This window comes from Dromaius novaehollandiae, chromosome 2 (genome assembly GCF_036370855.1).
Source record: "Dromaius novaehollandiae isolate bDroNov1 chromosome 2, bDroNov1.hap1, whole genome shotgun sequence".
Lineage (NCBI taxonomy): Eukaryota > Metazoa > Chordata > Aves > Casuariiformes > Dromaiidae > Dromaius > Dromaius novaehollandiae.
Window position 1 is genome coordinate 69,417,493 of NC_088099.1, and position 20,919 is coordinate 69,438,411.

General features: G+C 38.9%; 1 protein-coding gene across 7 annotated transcripts in view; it reads right to left on the minus strand.

Annotated features, from left to right (window-relative positions):
• MOCOS (molybdenum cofactor sulfurase) overlaps window positions 1-20,919 on the minus strand; it is a 373,228-nt gene that overhangs the window by 84,333 nt on the left and 267,976 nt on the right. For all 7 annotated transcript variants that reach the window (XM_026099873.2, XM_026099875.2, XM_026099874.2 and 4 more), the window contains one exon: window positions 17,310-17,386. In XM_026099873.2, coding sequence (XP_025955658.1) covers window positions 17,310-17,386 — 77 coding nt within the window. The remainder of the gene's footprint in view (window positions 1-17,309; window positions 17,387-20,919) is intronic.

Sequence of the window (20,919 nt, forward strand, 5' to 3'; positions counted from 1 at the left end):
TTGAACAGTGGTTTAATTCCCCTTATGGTGACTTACACACTTGCTTCTAAGAATAGCAATGGCCATGTGGAACAGTAGGAACAGGAAGCAACAGGGGAATATTTTATACATGGCAAAAATTTCGAAACAAAACATCTGTGGGAAAACACATACTTTATGTTTTTCCAAACAGGGTTTTAAATCCACACAAGCACCCATTTTTTTGATAAGCAGAGACACCACTATTAAAAAAAATACAGAAAAAAAACCACAAGACAAGGTCATGGACTGTGCAATACTTATTTTAAGGGTGGTTTTAGGCTGCTACACAATACAAAAAATCATTATAATAAATCACTGTAACCTTTGTGTATCTGTAGGGCTCACAGCAATTTATACTTCTTTTCCTACATGAGTGAGGAAAGGAGTAAAGAATCATAAACTTCAATAGTTTCCTCAAGATAATGTACCAAGGTAAGAGCTAAGCTAGGAACACAGACTCCCCAGTTCTTAATCTGGTTTCTACCCACTGGACAAGGCACATCTTATTATAACACCAGAGTGACAAAGCATGGCAACCCTTAGTATAACTTACTCCGAGTCTGAAATAAAAGACAGCCAACTCTCTGTCATCAGTTACTGTGACAAGAGAAGCAGGATTAGGCCCTGAGTGTCTCACACACATTCATTAATGTGTCCTTCCATCTCTTTTGCGAGATCTCTCCCTTTACTGAGGAAGAGCAGACACACAGAGGCATGACACATCCCCTGCCTTCCTGCAGGCCCGAGGAGGCACCGGGAGGCTGCCCTGCAGCTTGCCCCACTTGCACAAAGCAGAATGAGTCTTTAATTATGCCTTACAATCAGAAGAAAGAGGGCTATGGTTTTCTAATCTCCTCTCTCTCCTTTTCCACCTAATGCTTGGGGAAAGGTGCAGTGGCAAGTGGCAACAACCAGCTCCTCCTCTGCTTCTTCACAAGACAGGAGGCACAGCTGAAACCCCAGCCCATTTCACCACACGTAACAGAGAGACTACTACAAGAACGATGCAGTGTCCTGGCTCTGGCAGCAGCCAACTCCACAGCAGGAAGATGGAAAGTAGTTTGCTCTAACTCCAATCATTCCAGATTGGCTTAAACTGAAATTCATTGTTTCTTCCTATCTTCCTCTTGTTGCCCTAAAATGAGATTTTGGGCTCAATATTACCACGAGACCAAGAGTTTCATAGTTCACCTGTGCAAGTAAATACCAGCCTTGCTTTAGTCTCCTTTTAACTGAATGTCCCCTTCTACCCCTACTATGAAACAGGGAAACCAAAAGCTCCTCACCTCATTGTGTTTCCTCTTCCTCATGTTGCTGAAGTACACAATCAATAGTTTCAGTCTCTGTTCAGGAGAGCACTTTTTTGTGCCTCTGACCATTCTTGCTGCTCATCTCGGAGCACCCTCCATTTCTACAGAATTAGTTTTGCAGCGAGGTAATCAGGACTGCATTAAATATTTTGGATTATAAGAAACAATTGATTTACAGGATGGCACTTGAGTACTTGCTATATTATTCTCCGAGACACTCCATGCAGCTTCTGTTCTCTACCCTTATCATCTTGATCTAGAATTACAGGAGATTTTATGTCTCTGAAATACCCTCGGGTCTGTCTCTTTCCTCATGCTTTTTAAAAGATATTGATATGAAATTCAAGCCTCTGCTTTGCAGCTCCTGTCAGAAGCACACAGCGCGCTGGCAGAAGAGGCTATAAGCTAGAGATGGTAAGCTCTTCAGTTGCCACCTATGACTTTAACAAGGATTATGAATCACAGCTTTCAGCCACGGCATTTCATGATTTTTTTTTAAGGAGGATGAGATCGGTGTAGTTTAGGTTAGTAGGATGGGTTGCCAACTGCCAGAGCTTAGGAGCTGTACACCAACTACACAGCCACTGGGCATCAGCTCTGGGAAAGATTTACGGTGGATGTCTGGAAACAGAAATCACTCAATCACTTACTCAACCATGATGATTTTGCAGACTTTGGGAACCAGAGCCTAAGTGAAATCCAACTCGGTTTTGTGACCCTCTAGAAGGATATCATCTTTCTTTTTAATCTCAAGATAATAAAAAGAAATCCTCATCACACCAAATCAATAAAGACAGTAGTGAACAAAGAAATTACAAGAACAACAAAGGTAATGATATTTGTTCTAAATGAGATCAGGTTTAAAAAACAGCTGAAATACCTCCACGAACAAAGATGATCACAGCTTCCAAAAACAAGAGAAAAACAGAACTGGCATTAATGAGAAAAAGAGGAGAATGGGAAAAATAAATGTAAGAAAGTTAGAACAGGTGCCTTGAAGCACTCTGAAAAGGCAGTAGCCTGTAGATTTCGGTTGCCATTCGCCAGCAACATGAACAAAGTCTCAGACATTGTGCATTATGATGGTAAGCAGAATGCTCACACAATGTAATTTTTGATTTATTTTCAGAAAACAATTATTCACACTTGAGCCCAAACTCTCTGCTAGTTAGGAGCTGGGTTTCATTGCTTATTATCTAGTCACATGAAGGAAAATAAACTATTTCTGTGATTATGGAATCTATACTGAAAAACAAACCTGCCAAAACAAACCTCCTCCTCTTTCCAAAACAGGCTCAAACACAACACACCTGTGAGTATCCAACCTACTCTGTCATCTCCTCACTCATCTAGAATCAGTTTGCTCTAATTCTTCTTTATAATGTATGGAAAGAATATTATACTACTCTAGAGTATAGCTGGAATTTATGAAGAAGTTTTTATACAAGCAGTTCAATAATTTTGACCCCCAGCTTGCCTTTTAATTTCTAGGACAAAGTTCTTTTATGATATGAACTCCTAGTGATGTCCATGGAGATAAAAGCTAGCTGGGATGTTAGGTTTTAGTACTTGGAAGATATTTCTTAAACCTGTCTATAAATGGTAGCTTTTCCAATGGCATTCCCAAGCTCCTGGCCAATGACTTAGGAGCTCCTCTGATCACAGAATCACAGAACGGTTGAGGTTGGAAGGGACCTCTGGAGATCATCTAGTCCAACCCAGAAGATGTCAACTATCATAGCCATACTAATATCAGGAAACTATGACAGTTTATACAAGGTGAGGACTCCCCATAGGATCATGAATATTTGCTGCCTTGTGCTGTCCTGTAATTATTTAGGTGTAGCACGCTGCCATGTCAGAAAAGTGGCATTTTCACATTGATTTTGCACTGACATAGAATATCATGCCTGAAACATGGAATTGCATTGCTAGACTCTCAGGAACAAATAGCTTCTAACTACTTAAAAGTTTTGGCAGTAGGCCTATGCTATCAAAAACTTTCTGGTATAGACAGGCTTACACCAGCTTTTGCACCTACACCTCAGTCTGGTTTTCTTAGTGAAATAACTACATATAACCAAACACATGTTCTGCCAATATTGCTCTACCGTAAAAAATGGTTGTCCTCTAACTGACAAGGTTAAGCTGAGAAAATTTGTCTGTGGAGATCTGATCTCCCTAAATTCCTGTGATTTGTGCTGTTAATGATAAAATTCATTGAAATTAGGAATCTGCTCATTCAGTCCGTATTTTTCAAGAGAGCATCTAATCTGTTTCATGGACTGGATAACCCCAGAAGTTTTTATTACCTCTCTACGACCTTATTTATAGAGCTTAATGCAGCTTTTACTCAAATACTATCTTATGGCAGAATTTTCCCTGCTCAGCACCATTTTTGTTGATACTTGTGAGAATATCATGGACACTGGCTTGTACAAAACACATTGATTTTTATGACTGCCTTAAAATGTTATGAAGCATGCAGTAGGAAGGTAGCTCAAGTTCCATCTGCTTTGGAAATTTATGTTTTAAAGGAGAAACCAGGCAGAAATTTTAGTGTTCTAGAGTTTCAATTAATAATGGTTACAAACGTAATAATTGTTGGTCAAAACAATAATGAAACTGAAATTTTAGCATCAACTTGAGACAACACAGTCATGCTCAAAGAGCATAAGCAATCATCGAGTTAAACCAGCCAATTTCAAGGTTTTATGTTGAATTCAGGATAGTACAGCATAATTTGTAAGCTGCTTTAATAAAATATTTACAAGTTATTTAAGTAAAAGAATAAAGGGGGGAGAAAGGGGAAAGAAAAGAGAAAGAAAGGAAAGGAAAAAAGTTGCAACAATATTTCTCCAGTTGTCACAGAAATGCAATATTTCGCATTAAAGCTGTACACAAGTGGAGATCCTTTGCCCAATGACATTTTATTTGCGTGGAAATTCAAATGTGGACGAAAATGGGTGTGAACGGGAAGTAATACAGGAGAGCAGATGCCTGGGTCTTGAATTTGGTGAGGGTTGGCACACAGACTTGAAAGCATAACAGACCTGAAAGGGCCACTACAAATGCAAATACACCTAGAGCAGAAATTCCTCCAAGCTGAACTGGGGTCTGAAATTGCTCCTGGAATTTGATAGCAAAAAAACAACCTTTCCAGGTGCAGCAGACCAAAATGTTTAGGAATATGGCACACCAACTGCATCGCAATAAGCTCAGTGAACATTTACTTCAGCGAACAGTGACATATGATTTGAATAAAGCTGATTTGAGAAATTCCACTGCGATAGCAGGCCTCTTATAAAAAAGACTCATCTTTTTTAAAATGATTTAACTGTCAGTTGAAAAACAGACCTTAAAAGACAGGCACTTTTTGAAATGTACTTTATCAGTTGAAATCATGAGGAAATATGCCTGGTCCAACCAGATGGATGAGCTGCTTCTTAGTGTCTTGAATCCACAGGTGACTCAAAACCACAAAGAGTGATTTTTAAATGTTTTGTAACCTTTTGTTGCAGTGAGGTAATGACCTGGGTTTTTTTAGTTCAGCCTTCCCACTTCCATGAGCCTATATTCACCCCAATGTATGTGGATGTCTCTTAGGAGAGTATCAAAGTTTTGATCAGTGCAGGAAGAGGCAGGGCTATTTGAAGACTGCTGGGGGCTTCTGTGGGCAGCTGCACCACATGGACGTCAAAGCTCAAAGTGGACTTGCTGCTTTTTCTTACTGTGCTCACGTAAGACTCCACCACTGTTCACTCCACCACTGACTACCTCTGTGTTTAAACCACAGCTAGAACAACTACATCATAACTGTTTAAACTATACCTAGAACAGCTCTATTGAGAGCCACTAAAATCTCAGCAAAGGTGACAGCTGGGGCAGATATTTATCAAAAAGATGAACTGCAAGAATGGAATAAACATCAGGCAAGAAACCAGTCAGTGTAGGTGGTACAACTCTTCTTATCAAATCCTGTAATTTCTTTTTATTCTGTACTGATGGAATCAAAATCAGTGGAGACTAACCAGGATTATTATGGGCTCTGCAGTTAGTTCTGTTCATCTGCAATGGACTGTGAACTCCTTTATCGTCTTCTTCCCTGATACATACCTCCCCAATAAAAGTAGCGGAATAGTTCAACAAGAAGTAACCTTAATGATGCAATAGGAAGATTTCTTTGCCTTTATTATTTTTGCACCCGTTGACATACAACTTAAAGATTCTTCTCAAATAGTAGATTTAATGCCCCAGTATCTCTAAGAGACAAACTATTCATTTTTGTCTTAGAAGGTCTTAGAAGGTCTTCCTTCACAGGTGAAAGAAATGGCATTGTAGGACCTGAGGAGAAGAATGCTAGTTAAAATTTTGCCAGTAGATGTCTCTGCAAAACACACTGCAGGACACTTAAGAAGTTACAGACTTCAGCAAAATGCAAGTGGCAGTTTACATCTTTAAACTTAAGAATAGGGGTAAAATCAACTAGGTCACTAGCAATTTCTGAAGACTGTTCTTACATAGCCACAATAAAAATGGGTTTTACTTAAAACTCAGTGACTCCCAAGTTAATTAAATATTCACTTTTTCTCCTGATATTATCTCACTGAATAAGAAGAATTCATGAAAGGCTAAACTTATGTACTAATACTCTTGACAGTAAGTTAAATAAAATGTAGAGTCTTGGGGGAAAAGTATTTTTATCATTTAAATTCTGGCTTTTGTGAAAACAAACAGTCCATTCCTACTTCTAACAGAGAATTTTCTTTACTTATTATTTTCCCTCAAATTAAAAATCAGTATGCAGAAGAATAAATTTTAGTTTTAGGCTAAAATTGCACAGCATAATTATGCCCCTGATGGATAACTGTCAAAGATTCCCACATTTTCTTCATATTTATATGTTATTTGGCAGTGGTCTTATTTGCAAAAACACAACTTCTAAGCAGAGAAACTAATATTACTTTCTTATAATTGGCACTTGCAGCTAACATACAGCATGATTTTCTGATTAATAATGAAGAAAAGATCTCAAAAGGCACAGATCAGCTGGAAAAGCATCTGCTTAAAATATACACACGTAATTAGGAGAGGACATCAAACAGACTTGATTACATATTTCATGGGTATGTGTCAAAGAGTGTAAAGCAGTTGACTTAACCTCAGGGTGACTTCAAGAGGATTTACTTTATCTAGTGTTTGTGATTAGCACCATATAATCTGGATCTGCTGAACAAGTAGAGTTTTACACAATATGCAAATTTTCTTTTGCTTTAATTTAGCCCTTTTGGATTTAGCATAAAAATCTCCATGTTGCATGAAGGGTTGAAACAGCTGGATCCAGTTAGTTAGGAAATTAAAAATGTAATAAATGAAACAGAGTAATCCTTGCCGTGGCACCCAGCTTGCATTAGAATGGAACCACGGCACCTGCTGAAGGATGGCTGAAGCGCACACACCCCGCTCCAGCGAGACCTCCTTCTGTGAATGCCAAAACACCAATCCGTTCTCCAATCACATAGTGCTTCTATTTTTCAAATAATTAAATTTACTTCATCACCCTGTCAAGATTTATTTTCCAGGTGTTAAATATGTGTCATATCCACAATGTAACGTTTTATTTCCTTGTTAGTAATATCAAGACATAATAAAAAGCAATTAGCAATATAAAATATTGTTTAAAATTTAATGTAATTAAATTACACGCAATTTCATTTTCCATTTCCCTGTCAGTTCAGATTCGTAGCTGGTACTTTTAACATATCTCTACAGAAACAATATCTGAGCATTTCTAATGCAGGTTTTAAGAATAAAACTGCACCCAAGTTTTGTATTTTCCCATTTTAAAAAGGTATTCCAAGAATAACAGGGACTCTGATCCTTCAGTAGATTCAGGCAGCAAAAGGTCTCTGGAAGGTCTGCACTCAAGATATACAATCTGATTCGAAAACCCTCACTCCTGTTCTTCTTTTAAAAATATGGTCAGCAGACTGACAACTCTGTAGTGAAACTGGCAATTCCTCCATATCCTAACTATATCTGACACAAAAAATGATCTCCTTGGGACAAAGATCTTAAAGACAGAAAGCGGTTCTTCTCCAACATATCCTTTTGCCATGTGTAGGCAATGCTGGACCAGCCTAGGAACCAGAGTATCACAGTTTCACTACTTTGTCTGCTGTTAATATTTCTACAACTGTTATTTTAGAGCAGGGTCTTATACTCTTTCTCTCTTGATGTAGGCTACAATAATTTCTCCAACTTTATTTATTTAAAGTGACAGATTTTGCAATGCTACCTCAGGCAGAATTGGGACTAAATTCTCTATCTATAGCAAAAAAGCTAGGCCCCGGTCGTTCATTCAGACTTGCCTTCCAAATATATTGCATGTGCTTGGCTGCATTTTCAAACAGTTGCATGCAAATGTTTCACCTACTTGCTCATTTTGTAATACTGATTGTTTAAATCATTTTAATCCCATCTACAGCCATTAGCAAATATGTGCTCTGCTGAGCATGTCTTTCTTAATAAATTAACAACAGGCCCAACAACAGCTTCTTTTGATGCAAAAGAACCTACTGAGCTTTCCTTCTTATCAGCTTTAACCAGTAATTTGAAAATGAAAATGATCACAGACTTTTGAAGTCAGATGTACATACACACTCTTCATGTAAGACTTTTTTTGACTGTTCTTCCATAAAAGGGGCATTCTCACCCTGGAGAAGGATTTTTTTTTTTTTTTTGCCTTTGCAAGATGTTTTTTGTGCTGGCAGAATGTGATCCTTTCCCCCACAGGGAAAGCCAAATCTACCTGAATAAGGTTGGATCTGAAGCACGAAATATATGTGGCAAATCAGAGATCACTCATGGAGTAATAGACAGATAAGGGTTTCACAAATAGAAAACCTCTTGCTGAGCCTTTCCACTCCTCAGGATACTTCCAGTGCACTCCCTGTTCTGCTTTATTAGCTTATTTCAACCAAGAGAACTGTATGACCTGCTCTGCCCAACACAAACCTCACATCCTAAGGAAAGATATAAGAAACACTACTCCCCTCTCAGCTAATCCGATAGTTCAGATTTCTAGTCCTAAAGGGATCGCTAGCAGGAGGCTCACCTAAAGGTCCAAAAACTCCCTATCCTGCACTAAGCTAATCTTCTAACAGGCAATAAGAACGGTCATTGCTATGCTGTAACTCCTCTCGTCCTAAATTTCCAAAATAGGTCAGAGGGATCATGCTGGTGAAGTATTCTCTCTTTCCACGAATTACAATGAGAGTTTGATGGTCAAGTCAGACGCAGATGCTGCCAGAAGAAGATCAGTCCCACTCAGAGACTAAAGCCTGATCTGGAAACATGCTCAGTTACCTAGCTCCCTGCTCCCCTGAAGATTAGTATCTACGTGATTTACTAAAATTCAGGTAGAATTTCAAGGCTGATCAGTAGGTCAGGAGTTAGTCTCAAAGCAACCATCTTATGTAAGGCAGAAAAAACATACACCTTTCTTGTATTATCCTGTGTCCAATATGTAAGGCACACAGGAATTGCTATGGAACTGCAAGAAATTTAGACTGTAGAGCTGGTGCTCCCATTGGTAAAACCTTAGTCAAGGGATAATCCAAGTAGGAATGTGGCTGCGCAGTTTAACTCAAGGATAAATAGGATTCATATACAGTGTAATCAAAAATATATTGATTGTTCATTGACTTGCTTTACTACTGCAAAAAGAAATCACTATCTTTAGTTAGGAACACAATAGTTTATTTTGAACTAAGTAACTTGGAAATAGATCCATCATGGCAATTTATTAAAGATTTTTCCATCTTGCTTTCCCAGTCACACACTGTTGTATACCTCTCCCAATTTCAGCAATAAACAGTCCCCAGATCTTATCATTCTGGTTAACATTCAAGGCAAAGACCATCGCCAGCTTTCTTGAAGAAACCGAACAACCAACACATGGACAAACTCTATTCTTATCAGCTCAATAACAACTCTGATTTATAGCCACCCTAGCTCAGTAAGGACCTTCACATTATTATATTAAACAATCAGGGTAGGGAAAAAGGGATTAGCAGAGACAGAAAAGAGACAAGATGTGCAATGAATGACAATATCCCGTCTTAAAGCCTGTGTTTGGGAACTGCCAGCGCAGGAATGCACTTTGCCATTTCTTAAGATTAAGAAAAATGGTTCTTTGCAAGAGGTCTTCAAGGCATTTCTGTTGGCTTCAGTAAGACAACACAGTGGCCTACAAGACAATACAACTGAGGATGATAAATTCAACGTCTGTTATATTCCCCATGAAAATATTATTCTTTCTATTTCAGTCAGCCCTGTGGCTTTTTTTCTGGGATGGCTTAACCAACATTTAGATGAAGGTGCATAAATCGTACCAAAACCCAAAGGGTATGCTGTGATCTTACTCAAAAAAGTTTTACACCAGGATGGTTCTAATAACTTCAGAAGGAATTCCTGATCTACACTACCAAAGTGTAACTACTAGGACACCCAATACACACACATAATCCACTCTTCACCTAGGGATTATATATATACTTAAAGATGGATGGAAGAGGAAAGGCAGACAGGCCACACTAAATGGCATATAAGAAACTCTTCTGGTGCCAACAGGGTGGTTAAAGCTTCCTTGGCGATAAAAATGGTTTCAGTGACTCCAGCACCCTTTTCTGTGGAAACACATGGAGGCCCCAATACAAAAATGCCTCAGGTTTCTCCTGTAGTCTTTGGTATTTAGGGACCTGCAATGTACATACCCCTGTCAAAGGAGAAGCTCTCAGTAGCAGCAGACATCAAGAGCTCAGTATCTCTGGATGAGGGAAAACCTGCCAGTGCTGTATGCTGATGCTCCCTGCCATTTCTTGCCTTGGCATGGCACAGCCAGTGCAAGAGCACAGGAAGAGCACAGAGGAAGCGTATTTTTCTCTCTAGGGTAAGTTGTATTATGCAAAAAAAAATCCAAGACATTTTGTGCTGTAATAGTTCTTCCTGTGTTATCTTAACAGATTTGGGGAAAGATCCTGAATTTTTTGGTCCTGCCCTAGGCCTCTTCACAAATTAGGCAGTTTCTGGATGCGATCTACATCAATATCAACAAATCCACATTAAAAAAAAAAAAGCAAAACATAAAAGCAGTTTTTATTTCCAGAAATAAACCTTTTAAATAGAAATCATGCTCTTGCTGTTCTGCTGTATTTTCAAGGCCACAAATGATGTCTTGTTTGCATTAGTCAAGTCACAAAAAGAAAGCTAAGAAAACCTGGACTGACATGTAACATGCTAGCAGCAAGACATATTAGAAGTAAATAAATAACTTCCTTTCTAGTTTATTTTCCAAACCAAATTCATCTTGGGGATGAAATTAAAAAATTAAATCAGTCACTTGATGAGCCATAAAAAAAAGAGAGAAGAGATTTATGTCTTTTGACATACCAGTAGTATCATTATCTGGGAATTGGAATACCTTCCAAATTTAAGCTCTTTTGCACTCACTTCACATTCAGAAGCCTATGTTGCCTTCCTGACGCCAAAATTTAAAATGCCCTCTGCTCTCTTCAGTGTATCCATCATTCCAGCAGTATGAGTGTGGATGGGGTATCTTCTCCCTACTGTCAACTTGTCAAACATTTTTTCTTAGAAAACCCCAACAACAACCCACAACTATCATTCACATGTAGGTACAGAAGGGCTTAACTGTGAGCCATGAATTAAGGTTCTAGTACAGATAGCCCAGGTTTCTTTTACACTAAGGTTCATCCAACAGCAAATGACTAGCATAGAGAAAGTAGAGCTGAAGTTTGATCAATGATTCTCTTTTAAACCAATGGAAGAGTTTCCAAAAAAACTGAAGGAATTCAAAAAACTCAGCCAATATGGAGCATCCACTTCCTAAATACCCATGTATCACAAGCTGGAGAACATGTCGTAATGCCCTCCTTCAATCTTATGACCTTTAAAACAACAACCCCAAATCCATAAAAGTTATGGATGAAAGCAGCACCAAGGATGAAAACAGTAAAATTCAGAGGTATCACTAGTGTTCCAAGCTTAGGTGAAATGCCCAGATGATGGCAGGAAGCAGCCACGACCTTCACACTACACTGGCAAGCACAGACAAAATACCAGCAATCTCTGTCAATCTGACCAAAGAGAAAACTCTTTCCTGGCCCTAAATCAAATGATTAGTATAATCCTAAGTGTTCAAGCAAAACACAGGACAGATTGTACAGTATCACTAAAAGCAGGTTGCCTGAGGTCCCATCACTAGCCGCAAACAGTCCTTGATATCTCAGAGGAAGGTAAAAATTAAAAGCAAAGCAAAAACTAACTCAAGAGTCCCAACTCCCAAAGGCCAAGTTAAAAATCAAAATTAGCTTCACCATTTAGCATCCAGCACTGTGTTTCGCTTTGGCTGTTGTGTGGTATAATTGCCTTTATGAGAGCCAGCAGAACCTCTACTCTCCAACAACTAATCAAGCATCCAGTCACTTTAAAAAGCACTTTTAATTCATCACCCTTAGGAGAGCTAGTTTGCATTTTACAGTTTCTTCCAATATATATTATATTTTGCTGTGGAATTAATTCATGTTTCCTGAACAGACATCATAATTAAACTACTCCTCCTAATAAAATTGCAAATGATGTACCTTGGTTTCATTTGTAAAACTGACAAATATTTACTAGTAAAAATACGTACCAGCTAAGGCCAAGTTTACCTTAAAAATCATAGCACATAAGACCCCTGAAAAAGGGAAGTAAGTACACCCATACATCATGATGTAACTGTAGCATGAAATATGCTTTGTTGTTAAATGAAAGTTGAGACAGGTCAAGGACTTAATTGGGATGATATCAGACTCAGAAACAAATCTCTGTTTTTTGCAACAGAGTCTAATGATCAAACTGTGATTTACCTTCCATTAGTGGTCTCCCTCCCCATCTTAAAGAATTACACTGATACAATCCAGCTCCAATACATCCTAAAAGAACTTGAGCAGTGTTTTAATTACACAGAACAGCAAAATTAATAACAACAACATTTTGTTTATCTTGCTTGTTTCCACTCCAAGCTATTCAAATCCAGAATGATAACCACTTGTTGCATTGGCTGAATGCAAAGGAAATACTCCAGGATCTACAGAAAAGTGAGATTCAAAAGCCATTCACATCTGACAGTGAATTTTGCCACTGAAAATTCTGTGACAGTTGAAGAAATATGAATAAAGTGGCTTAAAACAAATCTGCAGTCATTCTGGATTATGAAGTGTTTCTCCAGTATGCTTTGTTGTATACATACAAATGCCAGTGCTCTCTGTTCAAAAGCAATAGCATACTTTCAACAGAAACTGAGTAGTTGCAAAACGCTGATAGCCTTAAGGTTGTCCAGGGAGAAAAGGATGGTGAGGGGAAAATGGCAATTCCAAAGCACTGAATCAGTTGTTGCATTCATCGTGCTGGACATGGATACATTCAGTGTCTATATTTTTATATATTTATATATATGTATATTTATATATATATTATTTATTTTTATATATTTTTAATATAATTAAAACATTAAATGTTTAGGACATTAGGACACTAAAGTCCTAACTGGAAAGTATACCACATAGAAATTTATGTACGTCCACACACATTGCACATACCATAGTCAGGTAAGTTTTAGCATGAAGGGTGATGTGGATAGTTCCTACCTATCTGGAACACAAGTTTAAGCCATCTGGAGACACAGGTAATGGTGTAGGATGAACGTGAATTTGGGGCAAAATTCAAGGATCGTGCGGGGATTTAAAACTTTTGCAGAATTCAATTTCCTGTTTCACTGTGACTTACTGTAAGTTACTCTGTTCTCTTGTAGATGTAAAGACGCAGTACTGGCACTGTGGCTTTTCAGCATGACACTGCAGTCTCTGAAATCTCCACAGAACTAGAGACCACTAAAGCACCTGAGTTAAGCCAGCAGCACAGAAGTTTTTAAATTCAAATATTTGTCAAAAACATTTTTGCAAATATTTAGTTTTTCAAACTTCAGCTCAGAATAGGTTTCTTCTCATTCACTCTTTCAGCCTCTATTTTTTCTCATCTCTCTGTCTACCTTTCTACATTTTAATATTATGGCAAAATACATTTTTGTAATTAAAATAATCTTAAATTTTTAGTTTTTCATTTTAAAAAAATTAAGTCTAAAATATTGACGCGACCTCCACATTTTTTCTATTAACAATTTTCTGCTTCAAAAGGCTTGCTTGCTAGCAAAATCCAAGTCTGTACAGTAAGGGATAATAGGAAAAACAAGGGTTATCCTAACAGTTAAAACACACTAATCAAAACACTCCACAAAAAAGCACTATAAATTTCTCTGCGAGGCTAATTCAATGTAGGTGTTGTTATGTATCAGACAACAGACATCACTGCTTTGCAAACTTAGTAAATTATCTACAACATCTACAGAAGTGTTTTAGCCTCCAGAAGACAGCAGTCCACAGCTCTTTTGAATGCAATAAAGAATGCCATAAAAAGCCTTGTAATGATTTTATTTAAGCATACTGGTAAAAAAATATGGTGCTGATGCAGTCAGATGTGGTTTTATTAATGAATGAATATAACAATTCACCACACTCCCTTCAGAGTAGTATAAATAAATCTGCTTTGCTATATGCACCAGTTAGGCCTGGGTATTGATGAGTGTTAGAGAAAATAAACTTTGATGTATTTCAGATACTGAAGAAAGTTATCACTTCAAGCCAGATTTAGAACAACCTTAAAAAAATAAAAATAAAAATACCCTAAACAATAAATGAATCAAGCCCAGAATTAAAGGCAACTTCTTTACCCTCATAACAGTCCTGTGGAGGACACTTTCAATAGACAGTTTATTTCAAGTCACTTCAGCCGCCTTAGATTTCATCAACGCTATAGGCCAGAAGGCAAATTTAAAGCAATAATAAAGACTGAAAGGTCTCAACAGACTATTTATTCATGCTTCTGTTCTACCCTTTCATTACTGCTATGCACTTTATTCAGGGCTAAGTATTCCCCTCGGTATTAAGAGATTTTTCAGTCGTTTAGCTGAAATAGCTACCGCGAGAAGTGGTGAGATGAGAAGATGGATGAGAAATGCAACGGAAAGGATGTTACTCTAAACTGCCCCTTTACATCAGGCACCCGGCAGTGCTCCTACACCTTCAGCCAAAGCAGTAAGCTCTCATTATCAGGGAAATCGTTTGTTTAAGATTGCATGTTCTTTGGAAGCATTTATATTGCGAGAATGTATACTAATGGCTTGTTTCCCATCCCCAGTCTGCATAGGGAGCATCATAAAGCAAAACATCACTACTTGTTTGGGGCTCAGTCAGACTCCTGTTGAAGATGATGAAAACTCTGCTGTTCACTCCACATGAGCAAGGCCTCGAGTTGCTAACAGAATTCTCCCCACAACAGTCTTGCTCCGGGAGGAAGAAGAAACTAGAATCCTTGAAACAAATCCTAACAATAAACCAGAAATTATACCAGCCCAAAAGGGACACATAGACAGTGTCTCTTTGGACTCAGACCACTTTCAGATCATGAGGCACTTTATGCCTGAATATAGGGAACTGAAGAGTCCATTGGAGAAGGGAGGTTCAGACCTTACACATGAACTGTGCACGCACCTGACCCTGAAACCAATACTCCAAGCACTCCGCCAGGACACCGAGCCTCCCTGCACACCTCACAGCGCGAGGGTCCCTGGCTTGTGGAGTCCCCTGCTCTTTTCACAGATATCCCTGACCCACTGCAGCCATCACAGATGGCACAGGGGTTTGGGATGCTGAGCCAGACAAGCCACGGGGTATCCTGGAGTCAACAAGGCACGTTAGTGTCACTCTTCACCCGGAGCTCTTGGCTTGAAGACTATGGTCCAGCCCACAGTTATATTGGGAACTACACCTTTCGCTCCCTGCTAGGGACTTCAAAGATACTCAGAAGGAGCCCCTGAAAAGAACTCCCAAGTCAGGAGACTCCCTCTCAAACTAACAAGTACAGGTCTCCTATCCCAGGCTCCTTGTCCTTGCCTTGGGAATGTGAAGTCACAGCAGTAAATGTGCCAGGAAAATCACCTTCCTAGGGAAGTCTACTGCAAACAGAGGCCTTTTCCTGTTTTGCACTGATTTCCCAAAGTTAGTGTGACTGGGGAATTTCAATTCCATAAACCACAGCCATATTTTTATATGGTCCATACAGCTTAACAAGGGTAACAGAAAGATATTATTAATATAATAATCAGACTATATCTCAGAATAATCAGAATATATCTCTCCCAATTACTAGCAGAAGCTAAAACTATTGTCTGGGGTGTCTGTTTGTGCTCTACCACCTCCTAGGACACAAGAGTGGGGGGCAGAAATTGCTTTTGCTAGTGGAAGACAGGACTGTATCATTTTATTGTAGCTGACATGTCTCTCAATGAACAAGCAGGATTTTTTCCAAACACAACTGGTTTAGGCAAGCTGCAACAGTGAAGCCAACTGTCATTATAAAGCAACTGTCAAGTAAATAGGAAGAGAACCACGTTTGGCTCATGTAAATATTCACAAAAAATCAAAATAGGACAATACAGGAATTCATTCCTAGGATTAGTTCTAAAATCATGTCAGTGAAGGAAGTCACCTACTGAAATGAATTCCTTTTACCCAGGCGATTAGGTAAAAGAGATGACCTGAATTCATGCCCCTGGATTACTGACTCGGATCTGTTCTGATGACACAGATCCTGAAGTGGGATCAAGATGGCAGGCTGTGAGCCTGTTTATGAATCTCAGATGTACATATTTTGTACATATCTAGCCACAAACTGTGGCTGCTGCATGGATATGCCCTAAGCAATAACTGGAAGGGTCTGTCCGCCACTTTTCAGAGCTCAGTAATCCCCATGCTACATTACAGTATATTCTGCTGGAAGGAGGCATTAGCCTTAGGTAGTTAGAAAATCATGGAATAATTTAGGTTTGTCCTCTTGAGGTCATCTAGGCCAACTTCCTGCTCAAAGCAGAGCTAACTTCAAAGCTAGAACAGACTGCTCAGGGCTGTGTCCAGCTGAATTTTAAAGATCTTCAAAGATGGAGATCTGACAATCTCTCTGGGCACTTCTTCCGGTGTTTACATACCCTCACCCTGAAAAAGTATTTCTTTATGTGCTATCAAAACTTCCCTCGTAGCAACTTGTGACTGTTGCCTCTCATCCTTTCACTGTGTACCTCTGAGAGGCTGTAATTTTTCTGTAACGTCACAATCGTGCTTTTCTCAGGGAGTGAGACGGGAATTTTCATGAAATTTACAGCTGTAGGCTACATAAAACAGAGAGAGAGAAAAAAGGCAAACCATAATGCTGCTTTCCACCACATGGTGTCAAAATACTGACAAATATTAATTACTGTGAAAAGTCATAGTTTGGAAAGTTTGCTGCTTGAAGATAGTTACCTACACAGTGGAACTATATTTCCTATTTAACAAAAAGCTTTTTGGTGTACTCTAAACTCCTTTTAGTGGCTCCTCTCTAAATCTGTGCTAAAAAATAGCTTTCCTGCAGGAGGTCAAGGAGGTCCTCATGCACAGCTGGAACTCTTACTGCCTCAAGCCTCAATGGGATGTAGCTCAGCAACTTACTACTATTATTTTCCTACTGCATCTTTGTGCATGTGAAACAAACTGTAAGTGCTTGACGTACGCAAGCCTTGCAATGCATATTTGGGAAAAACAGTCTGGATTTTTGTTTTTTTCCAAAGCAGCTTAGAATAATCCAATATACAAGACCTGAATAAACCAGTTACACTGAAGACTCTGCTCTTCACTCTGGTGAACATGGATAGTAAATCTAGGACCGAAAATTAAGCTATAGCCATAGGAAATAAGATCGGACTTGTGCCTTGAGTACAAATCTGGAACGTCATTCTTTAGTACTAGAGTTATGTTAACTGACCTGTGAGTCTTTCCAGAACATCAAATCCATGTTTCAGAGCAATGATATCAAGAAAAGAGACTGTGCCGTCTTCAAACCTGAAGAATGGAACAAATGAGCACAGTAAACAAATCATGCAGCTACAGTACAGACAAGAAATCTATTTTTAGAGTTACTCTTTTAAATTCGGTGAAACTAACTTGCAGAGCTCACCTTAGGGATTCATCTCCCAGTCTTGTAGTGTCCTCTGAAGTGAAAATATATACTTCAAAGCTAGATGTTCATATGAACAGTAGCTTGCGTAGAGGAAGTTACATTTTCCCCTACACAGGCTACTTGTTGGTTTTGGATATGCAGGGTAATGGGTAACAGTTATGTCTTGCGTCCATATGTCAAAAGGTACCAAGTAACCTGCTGCCCATGTCAGAAGTTGTCAGGAACAGGTGAGGAGACAGGTGGAGACTTTGCGTTTGCCCCACTCCGAAGAGACTGTGGCTAGTACAGCCAAGCTAGACGATAGAGAGACCTTCCTTACCTGCAGCTACGAGGGCGATCACTAATGAGTCTCCCTCTGTGTGCTCCTGCTGGAAATAACTGACCTATAACAACATGGCTATACAAGGACAGGACAAATGTGTATCCACTAGCAGCACCTTTTGAGGAAACACCAAATAGGGCCGAAGAGAATTTCAAGAGAGCAGAAAAGGGAAGGAAAGCCGTATCAGCCACCAAAATATGTTTTCCTTAGGCTCTGTGTGCACCATAGTCCACCTAGCCACTCAACTTGCTTGACAACATAGGAGAGTGCAGAATAACACTGAGAGCTGATGAAGCCAAAACTCACAGAGGAAATAAATAACAATGCGTGAATACACTGAACTCACTGCCACAGAAGGCTGAAACGGAGAGCAGAGCAAGTCTCTAAGAAAGAGGGAGCTGTCTCCAAAGCTGTAACAGTTAATGACAGATACAAACTCACCAGAAATGACCTGGAACCTAACAGTTCAAGTTTTAAATCAAACTCTGACCATAAAGATGGTATTCCTTGAATCTTCCTCAGAAAGAACTAGAAGTTTCCACACTGACAAAGTACTTGACAACATGGAGCACAACAGAGGCGCTCTTGGGCAAAAATGTTTTACGTGCACACATAATACATGAGAAAATAGCGCAGTTTTTTTGCTGGATGTTTCATTTTTCTTAATGCACATAAAAAGCTTCTGATGTTATAATTAAACGTGCATTGTAAAAAGGCTCAAAGGTTAAAAACTGTCAGACTTCAAATACTTTTTCGTTAATAACACCAACCCCAATGGAATAGTATAATAGCTCTCACACTTCACCAGTGATTTTTCTCACTTTTCTTCTATTTCATTTTTCTATAGATATCAGCTAATTTAAATGACACACAAGTGACACTGATAGGCAGTCAGGTGAAGAACATATAAAACTTTCAAAAAATATTCAGTAAGGTCCACATAAAAGAATAATGTAAGAGTATTGTATACACGGTTATGTATTCGGCTCGGACAAAACAAGACAGAAAGAGGCAATAAATTATTACAAACCAAAGGGGAAGAGAAAAGCAGTGGACTGCTACAAGGAAGAATTTGAGATATTTAGGTTTGCATAGTCCAACACAACATAGGCCAAAAAGTCCTCAGGATTTTCTGCATCTTGTCTAATAATAATTAATGGCCAAGGCCATTTACCCTGAACCTCAGAGAAGAAACCTCCCTGGTTTTCAGTGCTGAAATTTAAAATGGCCACTAGTGATTTGAGAGAGACCTAATACCAGCAATATTTTCATATGACATGAAATGGCAACACAGACCTATGGACCAGCATCTGAGGGAGCAATACTGGATTCAAATACCCAGGAAAACTGGGGCTGGAGAGGAGAGGGGGAAGAGAAGGCAGAGGCTAACAGTGCTTTTGAAATTAAATGTAGAAAAGCATTAAAGATTTGCATAGGCTGCAGTAAATGCACAGTGGTCCCACACGGCTGCCAAGGGGAGATTACAGAAAGGAGCCATGAGGGGGATTTGATCTACCCCGGCCATTTATCGGCAATGGCTAGGAAAGCAAATAAAATACTGGGAATTAAAGACCAGAGCAGAGACACTGGCACTGAGCACATCAAGAAGACTGCACAACCCTCAACAACCTTATCATCACCAGAATAGAAAAGCACTTATAAGCGGAACAAAGGTGGCAGCAGAGATGTTCAAAGACCGAATCTTACCTACAGTAAAAGGGGAAAATAAAATTGGAGTTTTGTTCATTAGATGTGATTATTAACTAAGCAGACAACTGCAGTACATCCATGGCTAAGCAACACAAGAGAAGCATGAACAACAATGCTGTTTAAAGATCTGAAAGATTTTCACTGAAACAGTCCAGAGCTTAGGAATTTCTTCCTTTTCAGAAAAAAGAAAGCAAACAGAATTGTGGGTTTTTTGGTCAAACATTATGCTCCAGAATAGCACAATCAATGTGGCAGCACACATGTTCTGCATTGTTTTGTCAGACCTGCATTATTTATTCTTTCTGATCATAAAAATGTGTCTGCTAGATGCTCCATTACAAGAAGCAGAAGCCATTAAAGAACAGTTAAACGATGATAAAAATACTTGCTGAAACTTGAGTGCCTGCAAACAAAGATATGGGCAAGTCTGCTTTTATAATTTAGATATGGGCTTCTGCAATGTTCCTCTCTAGCGTTTTCTATGTTTATAGGCACCATTCTATTTGTGTATTACTTAGTTTTCCGTGTCTAATAAAAGCAGTGCTAATATGCCATTATTCCTAGACTGTGCGTGTTTACGCTTCTGCCAGTGTGCTTGACTCACGTATATTCTCCAGATTTACTAAACACCTTATGTGCAATTTCAGGTTAAGCTGTAATCTCCCCTGTATTTCCTTCCAGCTTTTGAAGCTAAGCAATTGAGCTTCCTTTATCCCCTGAGAAATTTACAGGAATCATCTACAAATTCTGGTATTTAGCAAATGAAACCTAAACTGCTGTGGCAATTTTACTTAGTTCCAAAGCAAACCATGATGCTATGAGAGGCAGCTATTCCCCTTTTGGGACACGAGGAGCCTTCTCCCAGAATATTTAACTGCTGTTTAGGAATGAGAGCAAACATGCTCCTTGCATTGCAAAACACTGACTTCAACAGTTACTTTTATGTTTGATGTAATTGATGCTTCAAATAAATTGTTCCCCCACTCAGTGGCAGTTTCAGTGCTACAGTAATGAGTTTAGGATGAAGTTCATTTGAATGCTGGTCTAGCAGCCATTTCCTGAGGTACTAAAGAGTCTCCACAGCTGATGATGTACAAAGGAGATTTAGGAAGGATAATACTGCAGAGTACCAACCCAAGAAACAACAAGCTTACCTCTCTTATCTAGTTCTTATTATAATTGATTCTGCATAATCACAGCTGGTATGATCTCAATTGCTTAGCTAATTGTGTTTAGAAAACCTGAAAGCATTTCACATCAACCTGCTATCTTGCAAACTGGTTAAACAGCTCATGGGTAACAAAAAACAGAGCCAGCTGCCTAAATCTATCAGGGAGTTGCGAAGTCAAGGAGCTGCTCTTCTTCTCCAAGTCACACAAGACC